This window comes from Pristis pectinata, chromosome 1 (genome assembly GCF_009764475.1).
Source record: "Pristis pectinata isolate sPriPec2 chromosome 1, sPriPec2.1.pri, whole genome shotgun sequence".
Classification (NCBI taxonomy): Eukaryota; Metazoa; Chordata; class Chondrichthyes; order Rhinopristiformes; family Pristidae; genus Pristis; species Pristis pectinata.
Window position 1 is genome coordinate 24,512,626 of NC_067405.1, and position 23,577 is coordinate 24,536,202.

General features: G+C 40.6%; 1 protein-coding gene across 10 annotated transcripts in view; it reads right to left on the reverse strand.

Annotated features, from left to right (window-relative positions):
• Positions 1-23,577, reverse strand: part of kynu (kynureninase) — a 161,388-nt gene that overhangs the window by 123,537 nt on the left and 14,274 nt on the right. For 7 of the 10 annotated variants that reach the window (XR_007956101.1, XR_007956100.1, XR_007956103.1 and 4 more), the window contains exons 1-2: positions 14,972-15,050; positions 7,433-7,611 (exon numbers count right to left, since the gene is read on the reverse strand). Coding sequence is in view for 6 of the 10 variants with exons in the window: in XM_052013167.1 (XP_051869127.1) it covers positions 7,433-7,611; positions 14,972-14,991 (199 nt within the window). In the remaining 4 variants the exon portion in view is untranslated. Of the gene's footprint in view, positions 1-3,608; positions 3,788-7,432; positions 7,612-14,971; positions 15,051-15,281; positions 15,363-23,577 lie in introns of those variants that run through there. The other 3 variants (XM_052013152.1, XM_052013145.1, XM_052013160.1) reach the window with 3 other exon arrangements.

A 23,577-nucleotide genomic window follows, 5' to 3' on the forward strand; every position in this document is an offset into this window, starting at 1 on the left:
GTAGCAGCCAGCATAATCAAAGACCCCACCCACCCGGGACATTCTCTCTTCTCTCCTCTTCCATCGGGTAGAAGATACAGGAGCCTGAGGGCACGTACCACCAGACTTAAGGACAGCTTCTACTCCACAGTGATAAGACTATTGAACAGTTCCCTTACACAATGAAATGGACTATGACCTATGACCTCATGACCTCACGATCTACCTTGTTGTGACCTTGCACTTTATTGCACTGCACTTTCGCTGTAACTATGACACTTTACTCTGTACTGTTATTGTTTTTTTTTACCTGTACTACATCAATGCACTCTGTACTAACTTAAATATAACTACACTGTGTAATGAATTGACCTGTAAGATCGGTTTGTAAGACAAGTTTTTCACTGTACCTCGGTACAAGTGACAATAATAAACCAATACCAATACCAAACTGGTATTGGACGCAGATACAATTTCAATGTTTAAAAGGTATTTGGGCAGATACTTGGATAGGAGAGGAGTAAAGGGTTATGGGCCTGATGCAAGCAAATAGGATTAGCGTAGCTAGGTATCACAGTTGGAGTGAATGAGGTGGGCCAAAAGGGCCTGTTTCTGTGCTGTATGCTTCGATTCCATGATTCTACGACACCACAATGGACAAGTTAATATCCACCTTTATTATTGTTCAGTCTTCGGAGAAGCAAGTTAGCCTAGCAGTTAATTTAAGATTACTGTTTAAAGATTGCAGGGGTCCTACTGGCAAAACAGGATCTTGATAAGGTCACTCATTAACTTAGCCCCTTTAAATATTACATAACTATTATCCCTTACAAAGAGGCAGGTTCACAGATTTGATGAAGTCACCTTACAGCTTCTGTAGAATCAATGCAGAATCAATGCCCCACCATGTCTTAGTTATTACAGCATCCTGAAACCCTGGTGGACTTGCTGAGTATGTTAATTTCAGAGCTTTACTTGTGCCATTTTTTGTGCTCTGTGGGAGGCTTTCATCTGCCACTTTACAAATATGTTCCCTTTGAAAGCAGTTCAGCTCTGTGATTTGAGAAGCAGACAAAATTCTGACAAAATAATGTTTTAGGGACTACTGGCAGCCAGTTACATGAATAGAGGCCATTGCATTGATATGGTTTCCATTTTTTTCATGTTAGAAGTGTTGGTTCTGAGAAAAGCTGAGTAGCAGAACAATCTCTGGCACATTAAGATTTCCAAAGTTTGTCATTCATTATTGCCTAGTTAAAGGTGTCTTTTATTTTTCTTTAAACTCTCTGATTTTCAACAGCATGCTATACCCACCATTGCTTAATAAAACAAAGTACATTTTCAGTCATTAGTTGAGTGGCACTAATGACAGCAGATGTGCTTTTGGCTGGTCATTTCCTTACTTGGTCAAGCAAGCACAAGGTGCAAAAAAAATTAGCTAAATCTCTGCTCATTCTTTCCTGTTAATAATTGTAGGAATCTCTGCTCACTTTGCATTGTTAGAACAGCTTCCAACAGCCTCCCTGTGTAGATATTCAGCTTTGGCAACAATGCAGGATATTACACCCTGCTTTTATTAACTTTGAAGAGACTGAACAAAAGGGAACAATGACGAGAGACCTTTCCCCCTGTCCACTCCGCAGTCTTGTCCAGGGTAAAATTAATTCCACCTTCTGTTTCCATTGCTTTGTAATTGGGGAAACTGCTTGCTGATTTACCCTTTGTTTTTCTAAAGGTCTGAATTTGCACCTGTACAAATTCCTGTTGTAAAGTAAAATTCCAGCTATTCCAAACCAGCACCCCACAACCCCCCCCCACCCCAGATTAGTGGTGTCAGTATCACTGATGGACACAAATAAAAACAAGCCAAGTGGCTATGATCAGCTGCACTTCTCAATTTATTACGTGACACTCTTTTCCCCTTAATGTAAAACTCTTTGAGCCATCTTCCTGTGCATAAGGAGCACAGCAAGAATTCAATGCTGTTGCCATGGATTACATCATCAAGCTAAGAGAAAGATTATCAGTGAAGTAAAGATCAGTAAGACTACTGTGTTAAAGCACCTTGAAAAAAAATGGATATACCCAGTCGGATGTGAGACAAAAATTAGCAACAAATTTATGTGCATTATTTTTGTTTGCAACCATATGAATTGAACAACTTGGATACCAGAGCATCCTAATAATACAATTAAAGGAGTGGCTAAATACTTAGATTCAGAGATGTGGGTATATATTTCTGTGACAGGGTAACATGTGTACATTGATCTCTACCTCTGAAATTCATTCCCATTGACATCTGTGGAACCAAATCTTCCAGGTGGAGTTCTATGTAAGTATTCAATGCACTGTTTATTTAGTACATACAACAGAGGACAAAGCTACCCTTGGGCGCAGGTGGAACAAAACATCAGTTAGTTTTTGGCTCACATAATAGGCCGCTCCGATATCTACTGGGAGTCATTGTAATTTCCTGCATCTCCTACAAGTCTGCCAAGTCAAGGATAAGCAGTTTTCCAATATTGTACCTGGCAGTGTAGAAGTGGGGCTCACAAAGGAGTTCCAGGCAAGATTTGTGGCTTGGAACACATCAATAAAACAACAATCACATTTATAAAGCATCAAAGCACTTCACAGAGGTATGCAAGTTACTTAAAGCCTTCACTGAACTAAACTAGGAGGTAACAGATGAGCGGCTTAAAGCTTCGTCAAGGGGAATACGACAAGAAGACTACGTCTAGAAATTAATCCCCTATAGGTCACATTAAATAAGTACATGACTGCAATTGGATAAATTTCAGAGATAAACTACAAGGCTCTAACTTAACTATAAATGTTGTAGTGCTACTGAACTATAGATTTTATAGTGCTATAGTTAAGGGATGATTTTTTTTCCAAGCACTGAAATGGCATAAGAGTGAGATTCAGTAACTTGTGGTATAGATGACCCTTGAGGGTAAGTGGATATTGCAATGCAGATTAGTTCAAGTTCTCAGAGGCTTGCAGGGCTAGCGAAGATTACAAAGTCAAGGAAGGGCATGTCATGAAGCAATCTGAGAATGATAACTGGAATTTTTAGTTTGACAAACCAAGGGAAGTTCAGGAGCCTGAAAACCCACACTCAATGACTCAGGAATAGCTCTTTCCCCTCCGCCATCAGATTTCTGAATGGTCCATGAACACTACCTTGTTATTCCTCTTTTGCACTATTTATTTTTGTAAATTTTGGTAATTTTTATGTCTTTATGTCTTCCACTGTACTGCTGCCACAAAACAGCAAATTTCACAACATATGTCAGAGGTAGTAAACCTGATTCTTATTCTGAGTAGTCAATTCAAGAGAACATTCCTTCTCTCTCCCTCTTCCCAATACCTCATCACACACTGAACCTGATGTCTATTGTGAGCTGAAAATGACACAACAATGCAAATAAAGTTGGACATACATATCACTCTTACTTCAGCACCTTTACAGCAGTAGAAGATGATGACAGTTTACTGGCCTAGATTATCCACTAAAATTAAAAATGATTGACAGGATTTTAATCTTGAGAGACTCACTAGCACATTCAAAATGACGGACAATATTCTAAATCTGCCTGACTGGTGGAAGCAGGGAAACTAGTTACCTGGTTTAAATGATCTGGGAACATTGCCTGCATCCAAATATTGCTGATTTAACATGTTCATCTCAAGAGGAATGAAAAACACTATGATGATGGAGGAACTCAACAGGCCAGGCAGCATCTGTGGAGAAGAGCAGGCAGTCAACATTTTGGGTAAGGACCCTTCTTCAGGACTGAAGATAGGAAAAAGGGAAGCCCAATACATAGGAGGGTAAAGCAGAGCAGTGATAGCTGGACAAAAGAAGGAAGGTGGGGTGGGCATAAGGTGGTGATAGGTAGATGCAGGTAAGAGATAGTGATAGGCAGGTGCGGGGGAGGAGGGGAGAGCAGATCCACCGGGGGATGGGTCAAAGGTAAGGAGAGAAAGGGAAAAAAAGGTTAAAAAAAAGAGATAGGCTAGGAAAGGGAAGAAAAGAAGCATGGTTTTGGGGGGGTGTGGAGAAGAGGTGTGGGGATTACTTAAAGTGGGAGAATTTAATGTTCATGCCATTAGGCAAGGCTCCAAGATGGAAAATAAGGTGCTGTTCCTCCAGTTTGCCTTGGAATTCTCCTGGCAGTAGAGGAGGCAGAGGACTGACATCTGTGATAGTGTGGGAGGAGGAGTTGAAGTGACTGGCAATGGGGAGATGCAGATCACGGTTATGGACAGAGCACAGGTGGTCTGTGAAATGGTCACCTAGTCTGCGTTTGGTCTCGCCAATGTAGAGGAGGCCACACTTGGAGCACCGAATGCAATTGATGATATTAACGGAGGTGCAGGTCTTACCGGAAAGAACTGTTTGGTCCCTGGATGGAGGTGATGGAGGTGGTGTAGGGACAGGTGTTGCACCTCTGGCGGGGGCAGTGGAAAGTCCCCAGGGTAGGAGCAGGATGGGTGGGGAGGGAAGAGTGAACGAGGGAGTCATGGAGAGAGCAGTCCCTGCAAAAGGTAGAAAGGGGTGGGGAGGGGAAGATATGCCTAGTAGTGGGGTCCCGCTGGAGATGGCAGAAGTGGCGGAGAATGATGTGTTGGATACATAGGCTGGTGGGATGAAATATGAGGTCAAGGGGGACTCTATCCCTGTTGGGTCCGGGAGGGGTGGGAGTGAGAGCAGAGATGTGGGAAATGGCAGAGTGTTTCATTATGTTTTTCATCTAGCTTCCAGCATCTGCAGTCCTTTGTTTCTCCTTCATCTCAAGGGGTACTAGAGGTACCCTCCTTAACCCGGTGAGGTGTTTTTTTGTTAAGTATGCAGATCAGAACATGATGGTCCCATGTGCAATTTTATCTCATCCACATATATGAGTAAAGGTTAAACTTCATTTCTCAAGGAAGCACACTGCTCTTTCACTCAGGTTGACCTTTACAAAATCTTTCCCCACATCTTCCTGTTCAGATTTCCAGTTGCCAGCAATGGTCAACTGTCCAGTGATAAGTCAGTTCAGAGAAAAACCCTTTGGGAATCAAAAAAAATTACATCAATGAACCAGTTGATAAAAAATCCACATTAAAACAAACAACAATTGATGCATACCAAAACATGAATGTATACTAATACAGAGACTTATTTTCATATACAACATATAAAATATTCATGCCTTTCTATCTAAAACAGGGCTGGCTGACATTTTTCCTGGTTCTTGAGCTTTACAAGTAGGAATAAACAGCCAGAAGTTGGTATCACACCAACGCTGCTCTGATTTTTCCTCACACAATGCTATTAGCTGAAGGCATTTTACAATCATTTTCAAATGATTTTGTGTATCTATTTAGTCTTTGCAACTTTAACTTTAATACCCAAATATACCATGCAGAAATCACAAAACAGTGAATCATTTAACCTTGGCAACAACACATATTTCAAATCAGAAGCATAAGAACCTACCTCTCAATTTAGCCCTCAAAAAACAAGAACATACTCAGCACTCTTAATCTCTTTAATGCCGATAAAATGAGTCTCAAAACCAAAATGTAACACAGAAATGATTCAGAAATGACCAAGCTACATTTTTTCACAACTTATTGTGAATAAAGCAAACAAACTCATTAGAAGAAGATAGAGAAAAATCATTGTTCAATATTTTGTAATTGCTGTACAGCAATGACCTTGTGGCAGAATAATAGAGATAAGATACAGGGTGTAGAATGTAAGAATGCAATTTGTGTGTTCACTAAAGACTTTAGCAGACAAGCTTTGTTTGATGCTGCATTCAGAAGAAATTCTATTCACTACTGAACTTCATCATTGGCAATCACTTTTCGTTACGTGCTCAGTGAACCAATAAATGAACTCTCCTGGTCTGCATCATTCCTCTACTTCCAGCCAATCCAAAGTGATGGAATTCTGTACTGGGGGAAATTGGAGATGAGGGGTATGGTGACAAAACCACTTCCATTAGCAACCATCAAGTCAGTCAATTGTGGGCATGTTCTCAAGGCCAGGTAATTTATTTTACCAGTAGGGTCTAGGAGATGAGGCTTGACCACACATAATGTAAAACATTAGTCAATGTTTCTCAGATTGAGCAGCCATTTTTCAACCTCAATGAGTGAAAAATACTCAATCTACTCAGAAATATATGTATTCTCGATTTTTTCAGCTAAGTCAAGAAGTCTATTTGAATTTCACATAGGTTATGGACTGGTTTCTATTCTTTGATAATGTATTACAACTTTTTCATATTCTTTCAAGAAGTGGTAGGCTACGGTATTAAAAACCTGCAACTGCACTTCCAAGGATTTCCTAGAATTACAAAGCTGAGGCAAATAAACAAGGCCCCCGTTTCAGATAATCTATAGAATGTGATAATTTAGGCAAGACAATGTAGAAAGACAGGTACCTGTAAAAATTAATCCCATCATTAAGCTAATACATTCAGGAAAAAAATCATGAAGGGAGTTAATTGGTGCCAAAAGTGTGAATTGATTCAACAGGTGGTAAAAAATTTACCAAAAGCCTATCAAAAAACAATTACTCGATAACCTCTCCTTCCAATCCTACTTTCCTCAACCCTACTCTCCAGTGCAATAATGTCAACATCTTCAGTGTTTACCTGAATGAGGAAATCTCACAAAGTTTTTTCTGTTCTAAGTATGTATCCTATGTTCCTGCATTATTGGTATAACCTAGTACCATCTTACATTTGTACCTACATTCATAATTATTTGTTCCAGTTCAGTGATTCTGTATTGATAGCATTAAAGATGGACTCATGAAGTAGATGCCAAGATGTAAACAAAGCAAGCAGCTCAATGGAATATATATTGAGAAAATAATCCCCATATACAGAGGCCTGTGCCGGTTTGCAGCTGCATTTACCCACTGTCTCAATACCTGATATTCCACGATGCATTACGATATGTGTTAGTCACCAGAAATATAACAAGTTCATTCCCATACTTTGACATTTTAAAACAGTTCTCAACAAAAAAATGTCACTGAGTGATTATAGTAAATTGTATGCTTGACACCAGATCAACCACTGATGGTTTTAAACATTGATTTCCTTTGAAAATTCTGCTAAGATCATGGTAATAGGATAATTAAACTTAAATTTATGATTTAAAATCAATTCCATCAGTTTTATTTTTTATTGAAAACTACCTACAATGATTTTTTTTGTTAATGAAATATATCTCTAACTGAAGGTGCTAAAACTGATTAATATAATACCCCTCTTTCACCCTATGAGGAAGGTGATACAAAGGGAATATTACTAATCAAAGGCAGTATAATACCTCATAAACCAATATTGTGTCATTTGAAATCATTACCTAATGCAATAACAATAACATAAATTAAGAGTCAAAAATTCAATGCAAGCCAGTAGATTAGTTGTAAACTTACTGGAAGGCAGGTCTTTAATTTTGGGGATATGGAATTGGTCTCTAAGATGCTGCAATTCATCTTCTTGATCTAAATGAATTGCAAGCTTCTTATCGGTAATACAGCATCCTAAAATGGAGGCAGTATGTTCCAAAATCTGCTGTGGGGAGCTGCCAGCACATCCATCCATGGCCAGTAAGCTGCAATCAGTCCAAAAAGTGAAGTTAAAATATGTTACTGATACAATGTAAGTGGTCAGTTAAATACTCTTTGTCATCAAAAAAGCCCCCAAGGTATAGAATATGATGATGCCTGCTTTAACTGATTCGCTGAGGTTCCCACAATACCAGAAGGATGGGAAAGGTCTTTGCAAAGAGCCAAACAGGTGTTTAGCACAAGGACGGAGCTCTGGAATACAAGCAAAAAGACCCAAATGCACCCACTCTATCTCCTAAGGTAGAATGTCTCCAGCAAGTCTCCTCTTAGTAATACTGCCACCTCAGTATCTAACTTCAGTAGATGTTCATATTGAAAGAGGAACAATTTTATCAGCATTGATACTTTTTTTGTGAATTAATATACTTTTTTTGAAAAACTTCAACTATAATGCAGTGAGCAAATGGGAAATCAATGGCTCCAGTCACCTGCATTTTCAGCTTAGTGCTATGGACAGCTTGCTGAAAGACAATACTTTAAAATAACTTTTAGATTTTGTATGACTAATATACTGAAAGGAACCCAAAACCGTAACATTTGGATAATAGATAAGGGTGTACATAACTAATTGTTGTATTTTTATACAAAATTAAATATTTTACAATATGTTATGACATTAAACAGAAATTAAAGAACTCTAATCATTATTAGCCTGGATTATGCTGAGTTTTACCCATAGTTCTGCATGGAACTGCCAGCCTTTCTCAGTGAAAATGCCAGAAAATTTCGGGACTTCTGCACGAATGGTCACTGGCTGAGGTCTGCCAACAGTGTCTCAGATGCACTTTCCCACTGGATTCCATTAGACCAACGGTGCAACAAGAGCTTACTGAGATTCCCCAGCACTTATGTAAGAATTATAAATTACATTTTAATTATTTAGATTTTTAAGTAAGTGTTTTAAATTTATTTTTAATTTCTTAAAACATTTTTAATAATTTGTTTTACTATTTTGTTGCTCATTTTGCACTTAATTTTTTTAAATATCAGAAACATTAAAAAACTTTGCCAGCTTTGAAAGCTGGGACATGGTTTTTTCTGTCTGTTAAGGGGTTCCAGAGGGGTTTTGTTTGCTGTACTAGTTCTGACCATTCCACTTTGCTTCTTTACTTCCAGTGCCTGATCACTGCTCAACATCACAGCCATCATAAGTGGCAGTTCACCCTTCAGGAAAACTGTATTTATAATTGTAAATTGTATTTAAGCAGGTTGTATTTTCTGATTGGTGTCACTTTAACATTGCAAGTTTACCCTAATAGAGTCCTACTACAGGAAAGCAGGCCCTTCCAAAGTCCACACCAAACATCAAACACCCATTTATACTAATCTGACACTGATCCCATTTTATTCTCTGCATATTCCCATCAGTTTCCCCAGATTCTCCTCCTCACCCACACACTAGGGGCAATTTATAAAGGCCAATTAAAATACTAATCTGCATGTTTAGGGGACGTGGGATGAAACTGGTGCATGGGAAGGAAACCCATGCAATCACAGGGAGAATGGTCTTTTCTATGTGGAGTTTGCACAGAGGTCAGGAATCATTGTTAACATAACTCAGTCAGTGAAAAAACAGCCTGCCATCTCATCATCGAAAATAATTTTAATATTTTAGTTCAAGTTATGGATTATAATTGCCATTAACAGGAACTTATCTATGACTGATAACTTTTATTTACAGACTCCTCAAAAAGGCCACAAATATTGGTATTGGTTTATTACTGTCACTTGTACTGAAGTACAGTGAAAAACTTGTCTTGCATATCATTCATACAGATTAATTCACTACACAGTGCACTGAGGAAGTACAAGGTAAAACAATACAGAATGAATTTAGATTTAAAAGAGTAGAGTAATTAGAATATAAGTAATGAGTGGATCTGCAGAGAGCAGCTTGCAACGAGTCACCACACTTCGATGGCAAGCTGAAGATGCTGTTTGGAAAGGTCATTATAAATACGTGCAGAATAACTAGTTTGGCTTTTGTTTGGAATTGTCTGAAACTTTTATTACAAAGTTTAATTCAAACAACTTGTGCATATTTCAAATTCAGGGGGTTAGCAGCTGCTTGAATATGAAGAGTGATTTGCAGCTGAAAATCTCAGAAGTCATCACGGCACTTCACAGCTTGTATATTAATGAAGAACAAGAATTCCTCACACAGAGTCAAGTGGACTCAGCAAGAGTTGTTTCTTCTAAAATAAAAAGAGAAAATGGAGGAGATAACAGCAGGTCAGGCAGGATCTATGGAAAAGGAAATAGTCAATGATTTAGGTCAAAGACATTTCTTCTGAAATGGAAAAAAATAGATAAAACATGTTTTTTGTAGATACAGAAGGGGGAGGGACAAATTACAAATTTTGGTAGAGCAGAGCAGATAAATGCTAATGGGGAACCTTTATCTGAATTGTTGAACCAAAAGATGAGGCACTATTTCTCCAGGACTGGGATGCTCACATGATAGGCTGTTGGTTTATAGTAACTCTTCGCTTGGCCCACTGAAGGAGAGTACAAATCAAATGGGAGCTCAGATATTCTATCATGTGTGGCCCCAGGCATCATGTGACAGAAAAGGCCCTTCAGCCTAATTTCCCCCTCCATTGCAGAGATAGTGGCGGTAGAGGAGAGTAGGTGGAGGGAGCGAGAGGACTGGAGAAGGTACATAGAAAATAGAACAGTGCAGCACAGGAACAGGCCCTTTGGCCCACACTGTTGTGCTGAACTAATTAAACGTAATTAAATGCTTAACTAAACTAATCCCTTCTGCCTACACATGGTCCATATCCTTCCATTCTCAGCATATTCATGTGCCTGTTAAGCACCTCTATCGTAATTGCCTCTACTACCACCCCTGGCAGCACATTCCAGGCATCCACCACTCTGAGTAAAAAACTTGTTCCACACATCTCCTCTGAACTTACTCCCCTCTCACCTTAAAAGCATCCTTCTTGTATTAGACAGTTTCAACTCTGGATACTGGGTGTCTACTTAATCTATGCCTCCCATCATTTTATAAACTTCTATCAGGTGTCCCCTCGGTCTCTGCCAATCCAGAGAAAATAACCCCAGTATTAGCTCACTGATCAACAATGGTTCCTGGTCCAGCAACATCTCAATTCCCCATTTAGTTTTCAGTCTCCTTTTCTACAATGTCCCAAGAATCCTGTGCTCCTCCATTCCTGCCCATGCAGGTTTGATCCTACCACCAGAAGCAACCATTTCTTCAGCTGTCAAGTCTGTAACTCTGAAATTCTTTTTCTGACTCTCTTGGCTCCTCTCCATCTCCTTCAAGATTCTCCTTACAGCTTACCCCCAGTCATCTGCCCTCGAATCTCATGTGGCTCAATGTCAAGTTGTGTGGGGTTAAAGTCCTGCGAAGCACCTTGGAGCATTTTACGAAGTTAATAACACCATATATTCCTGATGATTCAGCTCTGGCTCACTGGGTGTGATTCCCACACTTACTTTGACTCACCAGACCCCTTCCACTCAGCAGGGTCCTGGTTCTCACTTCCCTTCCACTCACCAGGGCAGGGTTAAAGATGAGTTGAGTAACACTGGAAAGTTAAAGAAGACACCTCCAGGGAAGAAGATAGATGCATCGGACAACATGTCAGTGGCCCCGGTAGGGTCATACACTTTAACTGAAGCAGACAGGAAACCTGAATCCATCAGTTACAACCTGCTTTAATGTTCTTACAGGTCTTTGTGACATAGAATTTTGCGCAAGTATGCAGATCCCCCCCCCCCCCCCCCCCCACCACCTGCACAGGCAAGTCCGACAACAATCTCAGCCTGTGGTTTTTGCTTTGCCCTCTAAGCATAAACAATCAGACATCCCTGGTTTTGAAAGTCAGGGACATTAAGATCAGAGTGGGAATGGGTTGGAAAATTAAAGTAAATGCAACTGGAATCTCAAGGTTGTGGACTGAATGGAAATTGTAAGGGAGTAGCAGCCAGAGTCAGAGGGTACAAAGGTATTAAGTATAGTAGCTACTAATACAAACAAGAAACAGCCTTCAAACTAATTCCAAATGTAGCATATAAGCAGTAATCATTTTGTTTAAATTACAGGGCACTGCATAAACAAACACTGCTGGCTGTTAAGAGAACAGACTATCAGCTTAACAGTTATCCTTTGGAAACTGACAAGATAATATCTCAATTGCTTTGAGGTAATTTGTTAAATAATGTGACATCCTTCAATGCTATAAATCAACAGATGAAGTTCAAGGCATTAGAACGACGCACTAGATGTGAGACATCCTGAGTTTTGCACCCATCTTGCACCATTGTAAAACAAACAGAGGGTACAATAGATAATGGTGGCCTTGTGTCTCCAACTGTGGAATGAGATCATTGAAGGGTTTCCAGACTGGCTATTACATTACTAAGTGCCTCAGACATGGTCCCCAACCTATTTGTTCCATTTATCAATTCTGGGGGTGTTTGTGTATCCAGAGAGCCACCCCTCACAATACAGTGGTAGAGGAAGTACACTTTGGATTTCTGGGGGTTCTTTTATCTTCCAAACCTTTTATAATATCAAGGATGTTTGAATCTAGAGTTGTTTTTGTCCTTTAAGATGTGCTCCCATTGTTAAGTACATTATTTTTGTACACATTCAAAATATCAAAGTAAACTATTGAAATTGTATTTAATCATCTCCTGTTATCTTTGCACCTAAAGACCATCAAACTCAATGCATTTTGAGTTTGGGGAGATTCTTCCACCAGGATTCTTCTGCGTGTCTGCTTGTGTCAAATAAGGAGGACCTTTTACATCTACAGCTCCAGATTCTGTGTGGCTCTTTTAAAGCAATAACAGATATATACGGCAAAACAGTCATAGAATCTGTGTTTATGTATTATACTAGCATTAGAAAATGGCCCATATCACGATTTTCTGCAACACAAAGTTGTGCCAGGCGTCAAGACGTGAGTGGGGAAAAAATGTGTTCATTTATTTATTTTTTTGTTCACATAAATTCAGCGAGAATAATTTTATTCTGTATCTCAAATTTTGGGTAGTGATTTGTGAATTCTGTGAGAATTTCCGTGAGCCGAACATCCGTAACATGGGAGTTGCCTGTACATCACTGGAAAGTGTTCTGATCCAAAAAGATGGGAAAAAGAGAAGGCAAATGCTTTCATTTTTAACTATCATTCACATGACACTGTCTGATCACTTCCTGCTCATCTTGCCAAATTTTTCAAGCCTTCTTGATCTCCGAGATCCTCCATTTCTAGATGACTTTAATTGCTCAGGCACCAATGGGAATGCTCTCAGCTTCTTAATGTTATGCTTAAATCTCTTCATTTCTCTCTCTCACCTAAGATCTTTTTTCAAACCTACCCTTTTGACCAAGTCTTTGGTCATCTGTCTTGATACCTTGTTCTGCGACTCATTGTCAAATCTTATAAGTTGTGTTTGATAATACTTCTGTTTAGTGTCTTGGGGCATTTCATTGTGTTGAGGCACTTTATAATTGCATGTATTGCTGTTATATTTTTTGTTGATCCAGCCCCTGTTGCCTGATCTCATTTCAGAGCTGCTGCTCTTGTTCCTGTTCTGAGTCCACTGCAGGAGAATGGCACTGCTGAAGAATGGGTAAATGTTTGAAGTGGAAGGAAATAATGACTAATGAGAAACATAGTTTTAAGCATACAATGAAATTTTTGATGACCTAGTTTGTAGAAAGTCACAGTAATTATAGTGATATAATCGTGCCACATAGAAACAGGCCATTTGGATCAACACATGCATATCGACTAGTGGGCATCCTTCTGTATTAATCCCATTTCCCAGCAGAGCTCCAAAGATAATCGAGCAGGCCAAATGCAGATGCAGCAAGGTCAAGATAACATTCAGGAATAAGTGGTGTAATATTCATTCTAGACCATGATCATCTCCAACAAGAATCTGAACAACCTTCCCAAAACATTTAACAACAAATCCTCCTCCCCAAACCCTTCCCTGCCAGCTGGTCACCACAGACCAGAAAATTAAATGGACTTACAATAATAAATACTGTGGATCTGTCTGGGACCTCAAGAATCTGCAGGGAGTTGTGGACACAGCTCAGCCCATCATGGAAACCAGCCTCCCCTCCATGGACTCTATATTTCTCACTGCCTGAGTAAAGCAGCTAATATAATCAAAGACCCCACCCACCCCAGATATTCTCTCTTCAGCCCGCTCCCATCGTGCAGAAGATACAAAAACCTGAATGCACGTACCACCTGGCTCAAGGACGGCTTCTACCCCACTGTTATAAGACTATTGAACTGTCCCTGGTACGATAAGATGGACTTTTGACCTCACAATTTACCTCATTATGGCCCAGCACCTTATTATCTGCCTGCGCTGCACTTTCTCTTTAACTGTAACACTTTATTCTGCATTCTGTTCATGTTTTCCCTTGTACTACCTCAATGCACTGTTGTAATGAAATGATCCATTTGGATGGCATGCAAAACAAAGTTTTTCACTGTACCTCAGTACATGTGACAATAATAAGTCAATATATTATAGCTATAAGACCAGGCTAGAGAGTAAGTATTCTGTGATAGAGGACTCACTTCCCCAGTTCCCAAAACTATTCCACCATAATCATATAGATAACTGCAGGTCCAACAATACTCAAAAATCTCAGAAAAAGCAACCACTCTAAATCCTCACTCCCTCCAGCTGGGTATATTGTGCCCGCACTGTGTACCATCTGCAAAGTGCACTGTCACAACCTGGCAAACTCCCAGAGCCATAATTTCTACCATCAAGGACAAAGACACCAGTATATGGAAATATCATGACCTCCAATTCTCCTTCAAGTCCTACCCAATCCCAGTTTAGAAATCACCACTCCTTCTGCATCTCATGGTTAAAGTCCTGGAATTTGTTACCTAACAAAATTGTAGGAATACTATCACCTCAAGGACTAAAGTGCTTCATGAAGGCAGCTCACCACTACCTTCAAGTGATGCATGTTAAATGTTCACCTTGTTACTGACATTTCCCGTGAGAGAATTAAAATATGCCAACATACCGATCACCTCCCTAATTATTTACTATACTTTCATGTTAATTTTCTAACTTTCATATACTAGCCCTTCTACATCCCTGCACACTCCACCAAGTATCAGAAAAAAAGTGCAGATATAGGAAATCTGAAATTTTCACCTGTCTTATTCATTCTCCACCTATCAGAATCATTCCTTTTGTTCCCTCCACTTTTCTCTTTCTCTGCAACTCAAAACATGATTGATTTCTATTTTCTCAATTCTTATTAAAAGGTCATCTTCCTGAAAGATTAAACTCTTTCTCTCTGCACAGATGCAACCTGACCTGTTGGATATTTCCAGCATTCCTTTCTTTAAACATCAGCGAGTATTGTCCTTCAAGATTTACAAATATACTGTTTTTATTCTTTACATTTCTCACCAAAGGGAATAAATTCAGACTTTTCCGCATTATATTTCATCTGGCCCCTCTTCGGCTACTCATTAACCTGTTTACTTCCCTTTGCAGACAATATGGAATAGAAAGTAGTCCTCTAACAAATGTACTTTGGAGCAAATCCTGTTGACTGTGGTTCACAGTTCTGAAAGGAATTGCTGGTGTTTAGAGTTCCCAGGAAAATAAGTCCTGGACTTACTGAATATGCCTCCCTGATCCTACTCAGTCAGATATGACACAGGACTGGAGTCCCAATTCATTTGAAGGAGATTCCCAGCCTGAAATTTAAGAGGGAATAGGGAAATTATTTACCTTTTGCTTTTTTTTAGTGCTTTAATTAGTTTAATATATATTTATTTTTGATTTCTTTCAATAAATTTATTTTTGAATTATTTAGAGCAATTTAATAGTTTTTTAAAAGTTGATGAATATCAAAGACATTTAAAGGCTCTTTCAAAGCCTTGACAGCTTTGGCAGAAGTGAGCTTTGCCTCCTATCAAAGGCTGAAGATTTCAACAGTAAACATGTTGAGGTAAGGCAATGTCATGGAAGTAATTGTTTACGTAGTGTGTCCAGCTCCAGATCAGTGAATAGCTGCAAGACCTGGATGCAGCTGCGCATGAAGTTCTGAAGGTTCATGACCCATGCCGAGGTTAAAGTAAAAGGAAATTGAGTGATGAAATTTAGAAGGCCAGCACAGTAAAAGAGATTGATGTGATCATTGGCACAGAGCACTGGACGAAGTTCAGATATCAATGGATCAATACAGAGTTTAAAGGCCCTTATCCACACTGATAAGCTTGGAGATACAATAGATGGGGAGGTGAACGGCCACAGATTTCAGGAGAACATAGAAGACAGATTGATGAAATGGAATAACACGTGAGCATATGCATGAGGAGCAGGGAAGTCCCCAAGCCTGTTCTGCCATTCAATAACATCATGGCTGATCTGACTATAACCTCAATACACATTCTTGCCTACCCCAGGTTAACATCCACCCCCATGGTTATTAAGAATTTATATAACTCCACCTTAAAAACTTGGTTGGGTTGTCTGTTATTATTTACAGATGTCAGTGTGTCTTCAGTCTCTTTGAAAGTCTATGCCTGCGCGGTTAGTGCTCAGTTAAGAGTATACACAAAGGCGGTGGCTGGCACGTTGCTTATAAAAATGTTGGCAACAGTTGAGGCTGGAATGTTTCCCTGTGGGAAGTTCTTTCTTAAGGTTCTTGGACTGCCCACTTTGTTTCACAACCTGTTGATTGCCTGGAAACAACTAGAAAAGGTGGACTGGCTTGGTGCATGGGAGAAGGCAGAATAGTTTTAGCATCTGACTAGGTTTCTGAACAGCATTGTATGCTGTGGAAAGAGCAACAAATTTATCACCAATCATAAGATTGTTCTGGAAATCAGCCTCACCATTTGTGGGGAGAGCAAGCACTTGGTCACAATAGCTCTGATGTGACATAAAGTGGGCTGATTCTTGGGGGCTAGATGCTTTGGTGATCAAATTAATCTTCTGACGGATGAACCACTCCATACAATCCAGAGCATCAGAGTTGTACAGCACAGAAATGGGCCCTTCAGCCCACTACGTCCATGCCGACCCATTTTCCCAGCTCCATTAATCCTATTTGCCTGCATTGGGACCATATCCTTCTTGGCCTTGCCTTTTTAAGTGCATGTCTGAATGCCACTTAAATGCAGCAATTGTATCTGATTCCACCACCTCCTCAGGCATCAAGTTCCAAATGTTAACCAGTCTGTGTAAAACATTTACCCTTCAATTCTCCTACCTCTCACCTTAAAACTATGCCTTCTTGTTATTGATACCCATTCCATGGGAAAAAGATTCTGACTATGTCCACTATCTATGCCTCCCGTCATCTTAGATACATCTATCAAATCATCTCAGCCTCCTTTGTTTCATTGAAATCAGGCCCTTCGTATCAAGACGTATCAAGTTGTAGTTACTGTATATATTATTAACAAAATATATTTTTGGAAATAAATGATTGTAAGATGTATACAGCAACACTATCAATGTGTATCTCTTTTAATGTATGTTAAATTATTTAACTTTATATGTCCCCACAAGTCTACCTTTCCAGGTTCAAGCATTTTATGGGACAATACTGAAAAATTACAAAGAAAGATTTAGAGGTAACGTCTTCTAATGACTGCCTAAATTGCCCTGATATGGAGCTCAGCTTGAAAGCCGCCTGCAAAAATTGGAAGAATGCAAACAAACGGAATACAGGGAAATGAATGTAAATTGCAGAAAGTTCAAACCATAGTAATTCCCTGGTAATCAAGCCATAAAATCTTGGTTAATTACTCTATCAAGATTTATGAATACACAAGGCATTGCTTAATGGCACTGTAAAACCATTTGGAAACCTCAAACCATTTAGGCTAACATCTAATGGGACATAAAGATGTCACATCTCTCCATTAGTGTGGAAAAAAAAACACTCAAGAAAGCTTAATGGCTGAATTTGAAATAAAACACAAATTCTGACATGCATTGGGCCCCAGAGTTGTCAGAGACAATTAACAGGAGAGGAAATGAACTCTTCTGAGGAAATAAAAACAAAAAATGCTGCAAACACTCAGCAGGTCAGGCAGCTTCTGTAGAACAAGAACAGAGATAACTTTTCAGGTCAAATGCCCTTCATCAGAACTGGGAAAGAGAACAATTTAATTTAAAGGTGCAAAGAAGGTGGGGGACGTATCAACAGGCAAAAGGGAATACCTCTAATAGAGAGATATTCCCTCTGTCCTATCTCAGCCTGCCCTACCCTCTCTGCAATATAAAACTAATATGTTTTCTCTCTTTCTCAGTTCCAATGGTTGGTCTTCAACCTGAAATGTTAATGCTGTTTATATCTCCACAGATGCTGCTTTACCTGCTGAGTGTTATTTGTTTTCACTTCCAATTTCCAGCATCTGTTATTTTTTGATTTCCATCTCTTCAAAGGTCATGTGTTAATCAGTCCAGGAGAGTGTCTTCTGAAATGTGAAAAAAGGGACTTTTTACTGCTCCCTATAAAATCTGTCATAATGCCTCTCTGCTTCTTGTAGAAATAGGTTGAGATCAAATTCTCTCCATCACTTTTCTGTTGTATCCTCCTACATTGTGTGTGTAGCAGACACAGCAGAAATATTTTTCAAAGTACACGTCAAGGTAAAAACAAAAGATCGATATTAAAAGGCCATTCATGCCAAAGGTGTGTTTTACTAACTGCTCAAATGTCTGATCATACACTTAACACACATGACTGTGTGGCTAAGCACAGCTTCAATGATGATGATACCACTGTTGTTGGATGAATCATAGGTGGTGATGAGTCAGTTTACCAGAGCAAGACAGGAAACCTGATTGAGAGGTGCCGCAACAACAATCTCTCACTCAATGTCAATAAAACTAAAGAGCTGATTGTTGACTTCAGGAAGGGGAAGGAAGGCAAACATGCAACAGTCTACATTGGGGGATCGGCAGTGGAGAGAGTCAGCAGGGGCGTTAACATTTCAGATGACCTGTCCTGGGTAGTGTACATTGATGCAATCACAAGGAAAGTGTGCCAGCATCTTTACTCTCTTAGAAGATTACGGAGGTTGAGCTTGTCACTGTAACAAACTTCTACAGATGTACTGTGTAAAGTGTCCTAACTGGTTGCATCATGGTCTGGTACAGCAATTCAAATGTGCAGGAACATCAGAAGCTGCAGAGAGTAGTGGACTCTGCCCAGTACATCACGGGCACATCCACGAGAAATAACAATAGGAGGCTTCAAGAAGGAAAATCCATCATCAAGGATCCCCACCATCTGGACCATGCCATCTTCTCACAGCTACCATCGGGCAGAAGGTACAGAAGCCTTAAGTCCCACATCACCAGGTTCAAGAACAGTTACTTCCCTTCAACTATTCAGTTCTTGAATCAAGTGGCACAACCCTAATCACTGCAGTTTAGCAACAGTATGACCACTTTGATCACTTTGCACGAAATGGACGTTGTTTTGTTTTGTTCTAATTGTGCTTTTTTTGGTAAAAATTGTTTAATTTATTTTTAATTTGTGCTTTTCTTGTGAATGCTGTTTATATGATGCTGTGTGCCTGTGATGCTGCTGTAAGTTTTTCATTGCACCTGTGCATTCACGTACTTGTGCATATGACAACAAACTCGATTTTGACTTTGACTGAGAAGACTGAGAATGAAGCACCACAGATGTCATTTTCACCAACTAAGCTGTGTGCAGCTTGAAGCAAAGGCACATTCGGAACAGTTAACCTTGCTACCTCCATTGGTTAAAACATCAATCTAGAAGCTAACACATTCTCATCAACTCCACCCACCTCCCAAGGTTCTCCCTCAGCTACCACACCAGGGACAACTTACAGTGGCTAAATGACTTACCAACCTGCGTGTCTTTGAGGTGTGGGGAAAAACTAGAGTACCCAGTGGAGAATATGCAAACTCCACACAGATTAGGATTCACCTGGGTTGCATTAGCTGTACTAACTGCGCTATTCTGCTGCCTCAATGGTGTTGCTGTCAAAGGCCATTTAAAACGTTAAAATGCCTCTGATGATTCGGTGTCGAGTCCTACAGTATCCAACCTGCTGTTTGTAACTGACTTCCCTGCTACCCTGCCTGACCCATGAAGAGCACCTCACTAAACAATTCTCTACATAACAGCTGGGTAAGACTCTTGGCAGTGTGGAGGATCAGAGGGATCTTGGGGTCCGAGTCCATAGGATGCTCAAAGCAGCTGAAAAGATTGACTCTGTGGTTAAGAAGGCATATGGTGTATTAATCTTCATCAATCATAGAATTGAATTTAGGAGCTGAGAGGTATTGTTGCAGCTATATAGGACCCTGGTCAGACCCCACTTGGAGTATTCTGCATGGAGGTCGGTGACCAGTGGTATACCTCAGGGATCTGTTCTGGGACCCTTACTCTTTGTGATTTTTATAAACAACCTGGATGAGGAAAGGGAGGGATGGGTTAGTAAGTTTGCGGATGACACAAAGGTTGGATGTGTTGTGGATAGTATAGAGGGCTGTCAGAGGTTACAGCGGGACATAGATAGGATGCAAAGTTGGGCTGAGAAGTGGCAGATGCAGTTCAACCCAAATAAACCATAGAACCATAGAACAATACAGCACAATACAGGCCCTTCGGCCCACAATGTTGTGCTGACCTTGAAACCATACCTAAGGCTATCTAACCCCTTCCTCCCACATATCCCTCTATTTTAAATTCTGCCATATGCTTATCGAACAATCTCTTGAACTTGACCAAGGTATCAGCCTCCACCACCACCCCAGGCAGCGCATTCCATGCACCAACCACTCTCTGGGTGAAAAAACTCCCTCTGACATCTCCCTTGAACTTCCCCCCCCATTACCTTAAAGCCACGCCTTCTTGTCTTGAGCATTTGTGCCCTAGGAAAGAGGCACTGGCTGTCCACTCTATCTATTCCTTTTAATATTTTGTATACCTCTATCATGTCTCCCATCATCATCCTTCTCTCCAATAAGTAAAGCCCTAGCTCCTTTAGTCTCTACTCATAATCCATACTTTCTAATCCAGGCAACATCCTGGTAAATCTCCCCTGCACCCTCTCCAATGCCTCCACATCCTTCTTATAATGAGGCAACCAGAACTGGACACAGTACTCTAAGTGTGGTCTAACCAGAGTTTTGTAAAGCTGCATCATTACTTTGCGGCTCTTAAACTCAATCCCACGTCTTATGAAAGCTAACATCCCATAAACTTTCTTAACTACCCTATCCACCTGTATGGCAACTTTCAGTGATCTGTGGATATGAACACCCAGATCCCTCTGCTCCTCTACACTGCCCAGAATCCTGCCATTTACCTTGTATTCCGCCTTGGAGTTTGTCCTTCCAAAGTGTACCACTTCCTACTTCTCCAGATTGAACTCCATCTGCCACTTCTCAGCCCAGCTCTGCATCCTATCAATATCCTTCTGTAACCTTCGACAGCCCTCCACACTATCCACAACACCACTGATCCTTGTGTCATCTGCAAACTTGCTAACCCAACCTTCCACCCCCTCATCTAAGTCATTAATAAATATCACAAAAAGTAGAGGTCCCAGAACCGATCCTTTTGGGACACCACTAGTCACAGCCCTCCAATCCGAATGCACTCCCTCCACCACAACCCTTTGCTTTCTAAAGGCAAGTGAATTCTGAATCCACATGGCCAAGCCTCCCTGGATCCCTTGGCCTCTGACCTTCTGAAGAAGCCTACCATGCGGAACCTTGTCAAATGCCTTACTAAAATCCATGTAGACCACATCTACTACATTACCCTCATCAATCTTCCTGGTCACCTCCTCAAAGAACCCGATCAAGCTTGTGAGGCAAGATCTTCCCTTCACAAATCCATGCTGGCTGTCCCTAATCAGTCCGTGATTCTCCAAATGATCATAGATCCTACCTCTTAGAATCCTTTCTCGCAGCTTACCCACCACAGGCGTAAGGCTCACTGGTCTGTAATTCCCAGGACTATCGCTACTACCTTTATTGAATAAGGGGACAACATTTGCCACCCTCCAATCCTCCGGTACCATCCCCATGGACAACGAGGACTCAAGGATCCTAGCCAACGGTTCAGCAATTTCCTCCCTAGCTTCATGAAGCAGTCTGGGGAATATTCCGTTAGGCCCCAGGGACTTATCTGTCCTAATATTTTATAACAGCTCCAACACATCCTCTCTCTGGATATCTACATACTCCAGAACATTACCCTTACCAACACTGTCCTCAGCGTCATCAAGACCCCTCTCCTTGGTGAATACTGAAGAGAAGTATTCTCTGAGAACCTCACCCACTTTCACAGCTTCCAGGCACATCTTCCCACCTTTGTCTTTAATCGGACCTACCATCCTTCTGCTCTTTATGTATGAGTAAAAAGCCTTGGGATTCTCCTTAACCCTACTCGCCAAAGCCTTTTCATGTCCCCTTCTTGCTCTCCTCAGCCCCTTCTTAAGTTCCTTCCTTGCTACTCTATATTCCTCATGAGCCCTATCTGATCCTTGCTGCCTACACCTTATGTATGCTGCCTACTTCTTCCTAACTAGTTGTTCCACCTCTCTTGTCACCCATGGTTCCTTCACCCTGCCATTCCTTCTCTGCCTCACCGGGACAAATTTATCCCTAACATCCTGCAAGAGATCCCTGAACACTGACCACATCTCTATAGTACATTTCCCTTCAAAAATGTCATCCCAATTCACTCTCAAGTTCTCTCCTTATAGCCTCATAATTCATAATAAGTGTTAAGTGGTTCATTTTGGTTGGTCAAATATGATGGCAGAATATAGTATTAATGGTAGGACTCTTGGCAGTGTGGAGGATCAGAGGGATCTTGGGGGCCGGGTCCATAGGATGCTCAAAGCGGCTGCGCAGGTTGACTCTGTGGTTAAGAAGGCAGATAGTGTATTGTCCTTCATCAATCATGGAATTGGATTTAGGAGCCGGGAGGTATTGTTGCAGCTCTATAGGACCCTGGTCAGACCCCACTTGGAGTACTGTGCTCAGTTCTGGTCACCTCACTACAGGAAGGATGTGGAAGCCATGGAAAGGGTGCAGAGGAGATTTACAAGGATGCTGCCTGGAAATGCAGAGCATGCCTTCTGAAAGCAGGTTGAGGGAACTCGGCCTTTTCTCCTTGGAGCGACGGAGGATGAGGGGGGGACCTGATATTGGTATACAAGATGATGAGAGGCATTGATCAGGTGGATAGTCAGAGACTTTTCCCCAGAGCTGAAATGGTGACCACAAGAGGACATAGTTTTAAGGTGCTGGGGACTAGGTACAGAGGAGATGTCAGGGGTAAGTTTTTTACTCAGAGAGTGGTGAGTGTGTGGAATGGGCTGCCGGCAACGGTGGTGGAGGCGGATATGATAGGGTCTTTTAAGAGACTGTTGGATAAGTACATGGAGATGAGAAAAATAGAGGGCAATGAGTAAACCTAGTAATTTCTAGGGTAGGGACCTGTTCAGCACAGCTTTGTGGGCCGAAGGGCCTGAATTGTGCTGTAGATTTTTCTATGTTTCTATGTTTCTAGATAGGGAAGGAAGAGTCTCAGAGCACCAGTGACCTGGGTTTAATCCTAACCTCTGGTGCTGACTTGGTGGAGTTTGTAAATTCTCCTTTTGACTGCCTGAGTTTAGCCTGGGTGCTCTGGTTTCCTCCATATCACAAAGATGTGTATGTAGGTCAGTAGGTTACTTGGACACTGTAAATTATCCCTAGTTTATGTGGCCGGAGGATAATTAGGGTGGAGTTCAAATAGCCTCCTTTTGTGACATATCAAATATATAATAATATAGCCTCCTTTTGTGACATATCAAATATATAATAATATTAATTTGAGGAGACATTTTTTATAATTAGTAAGAACAAAGTAAGGAGATAACATGCAGCTTAACAGCCAACCTCTCTTGAACAGA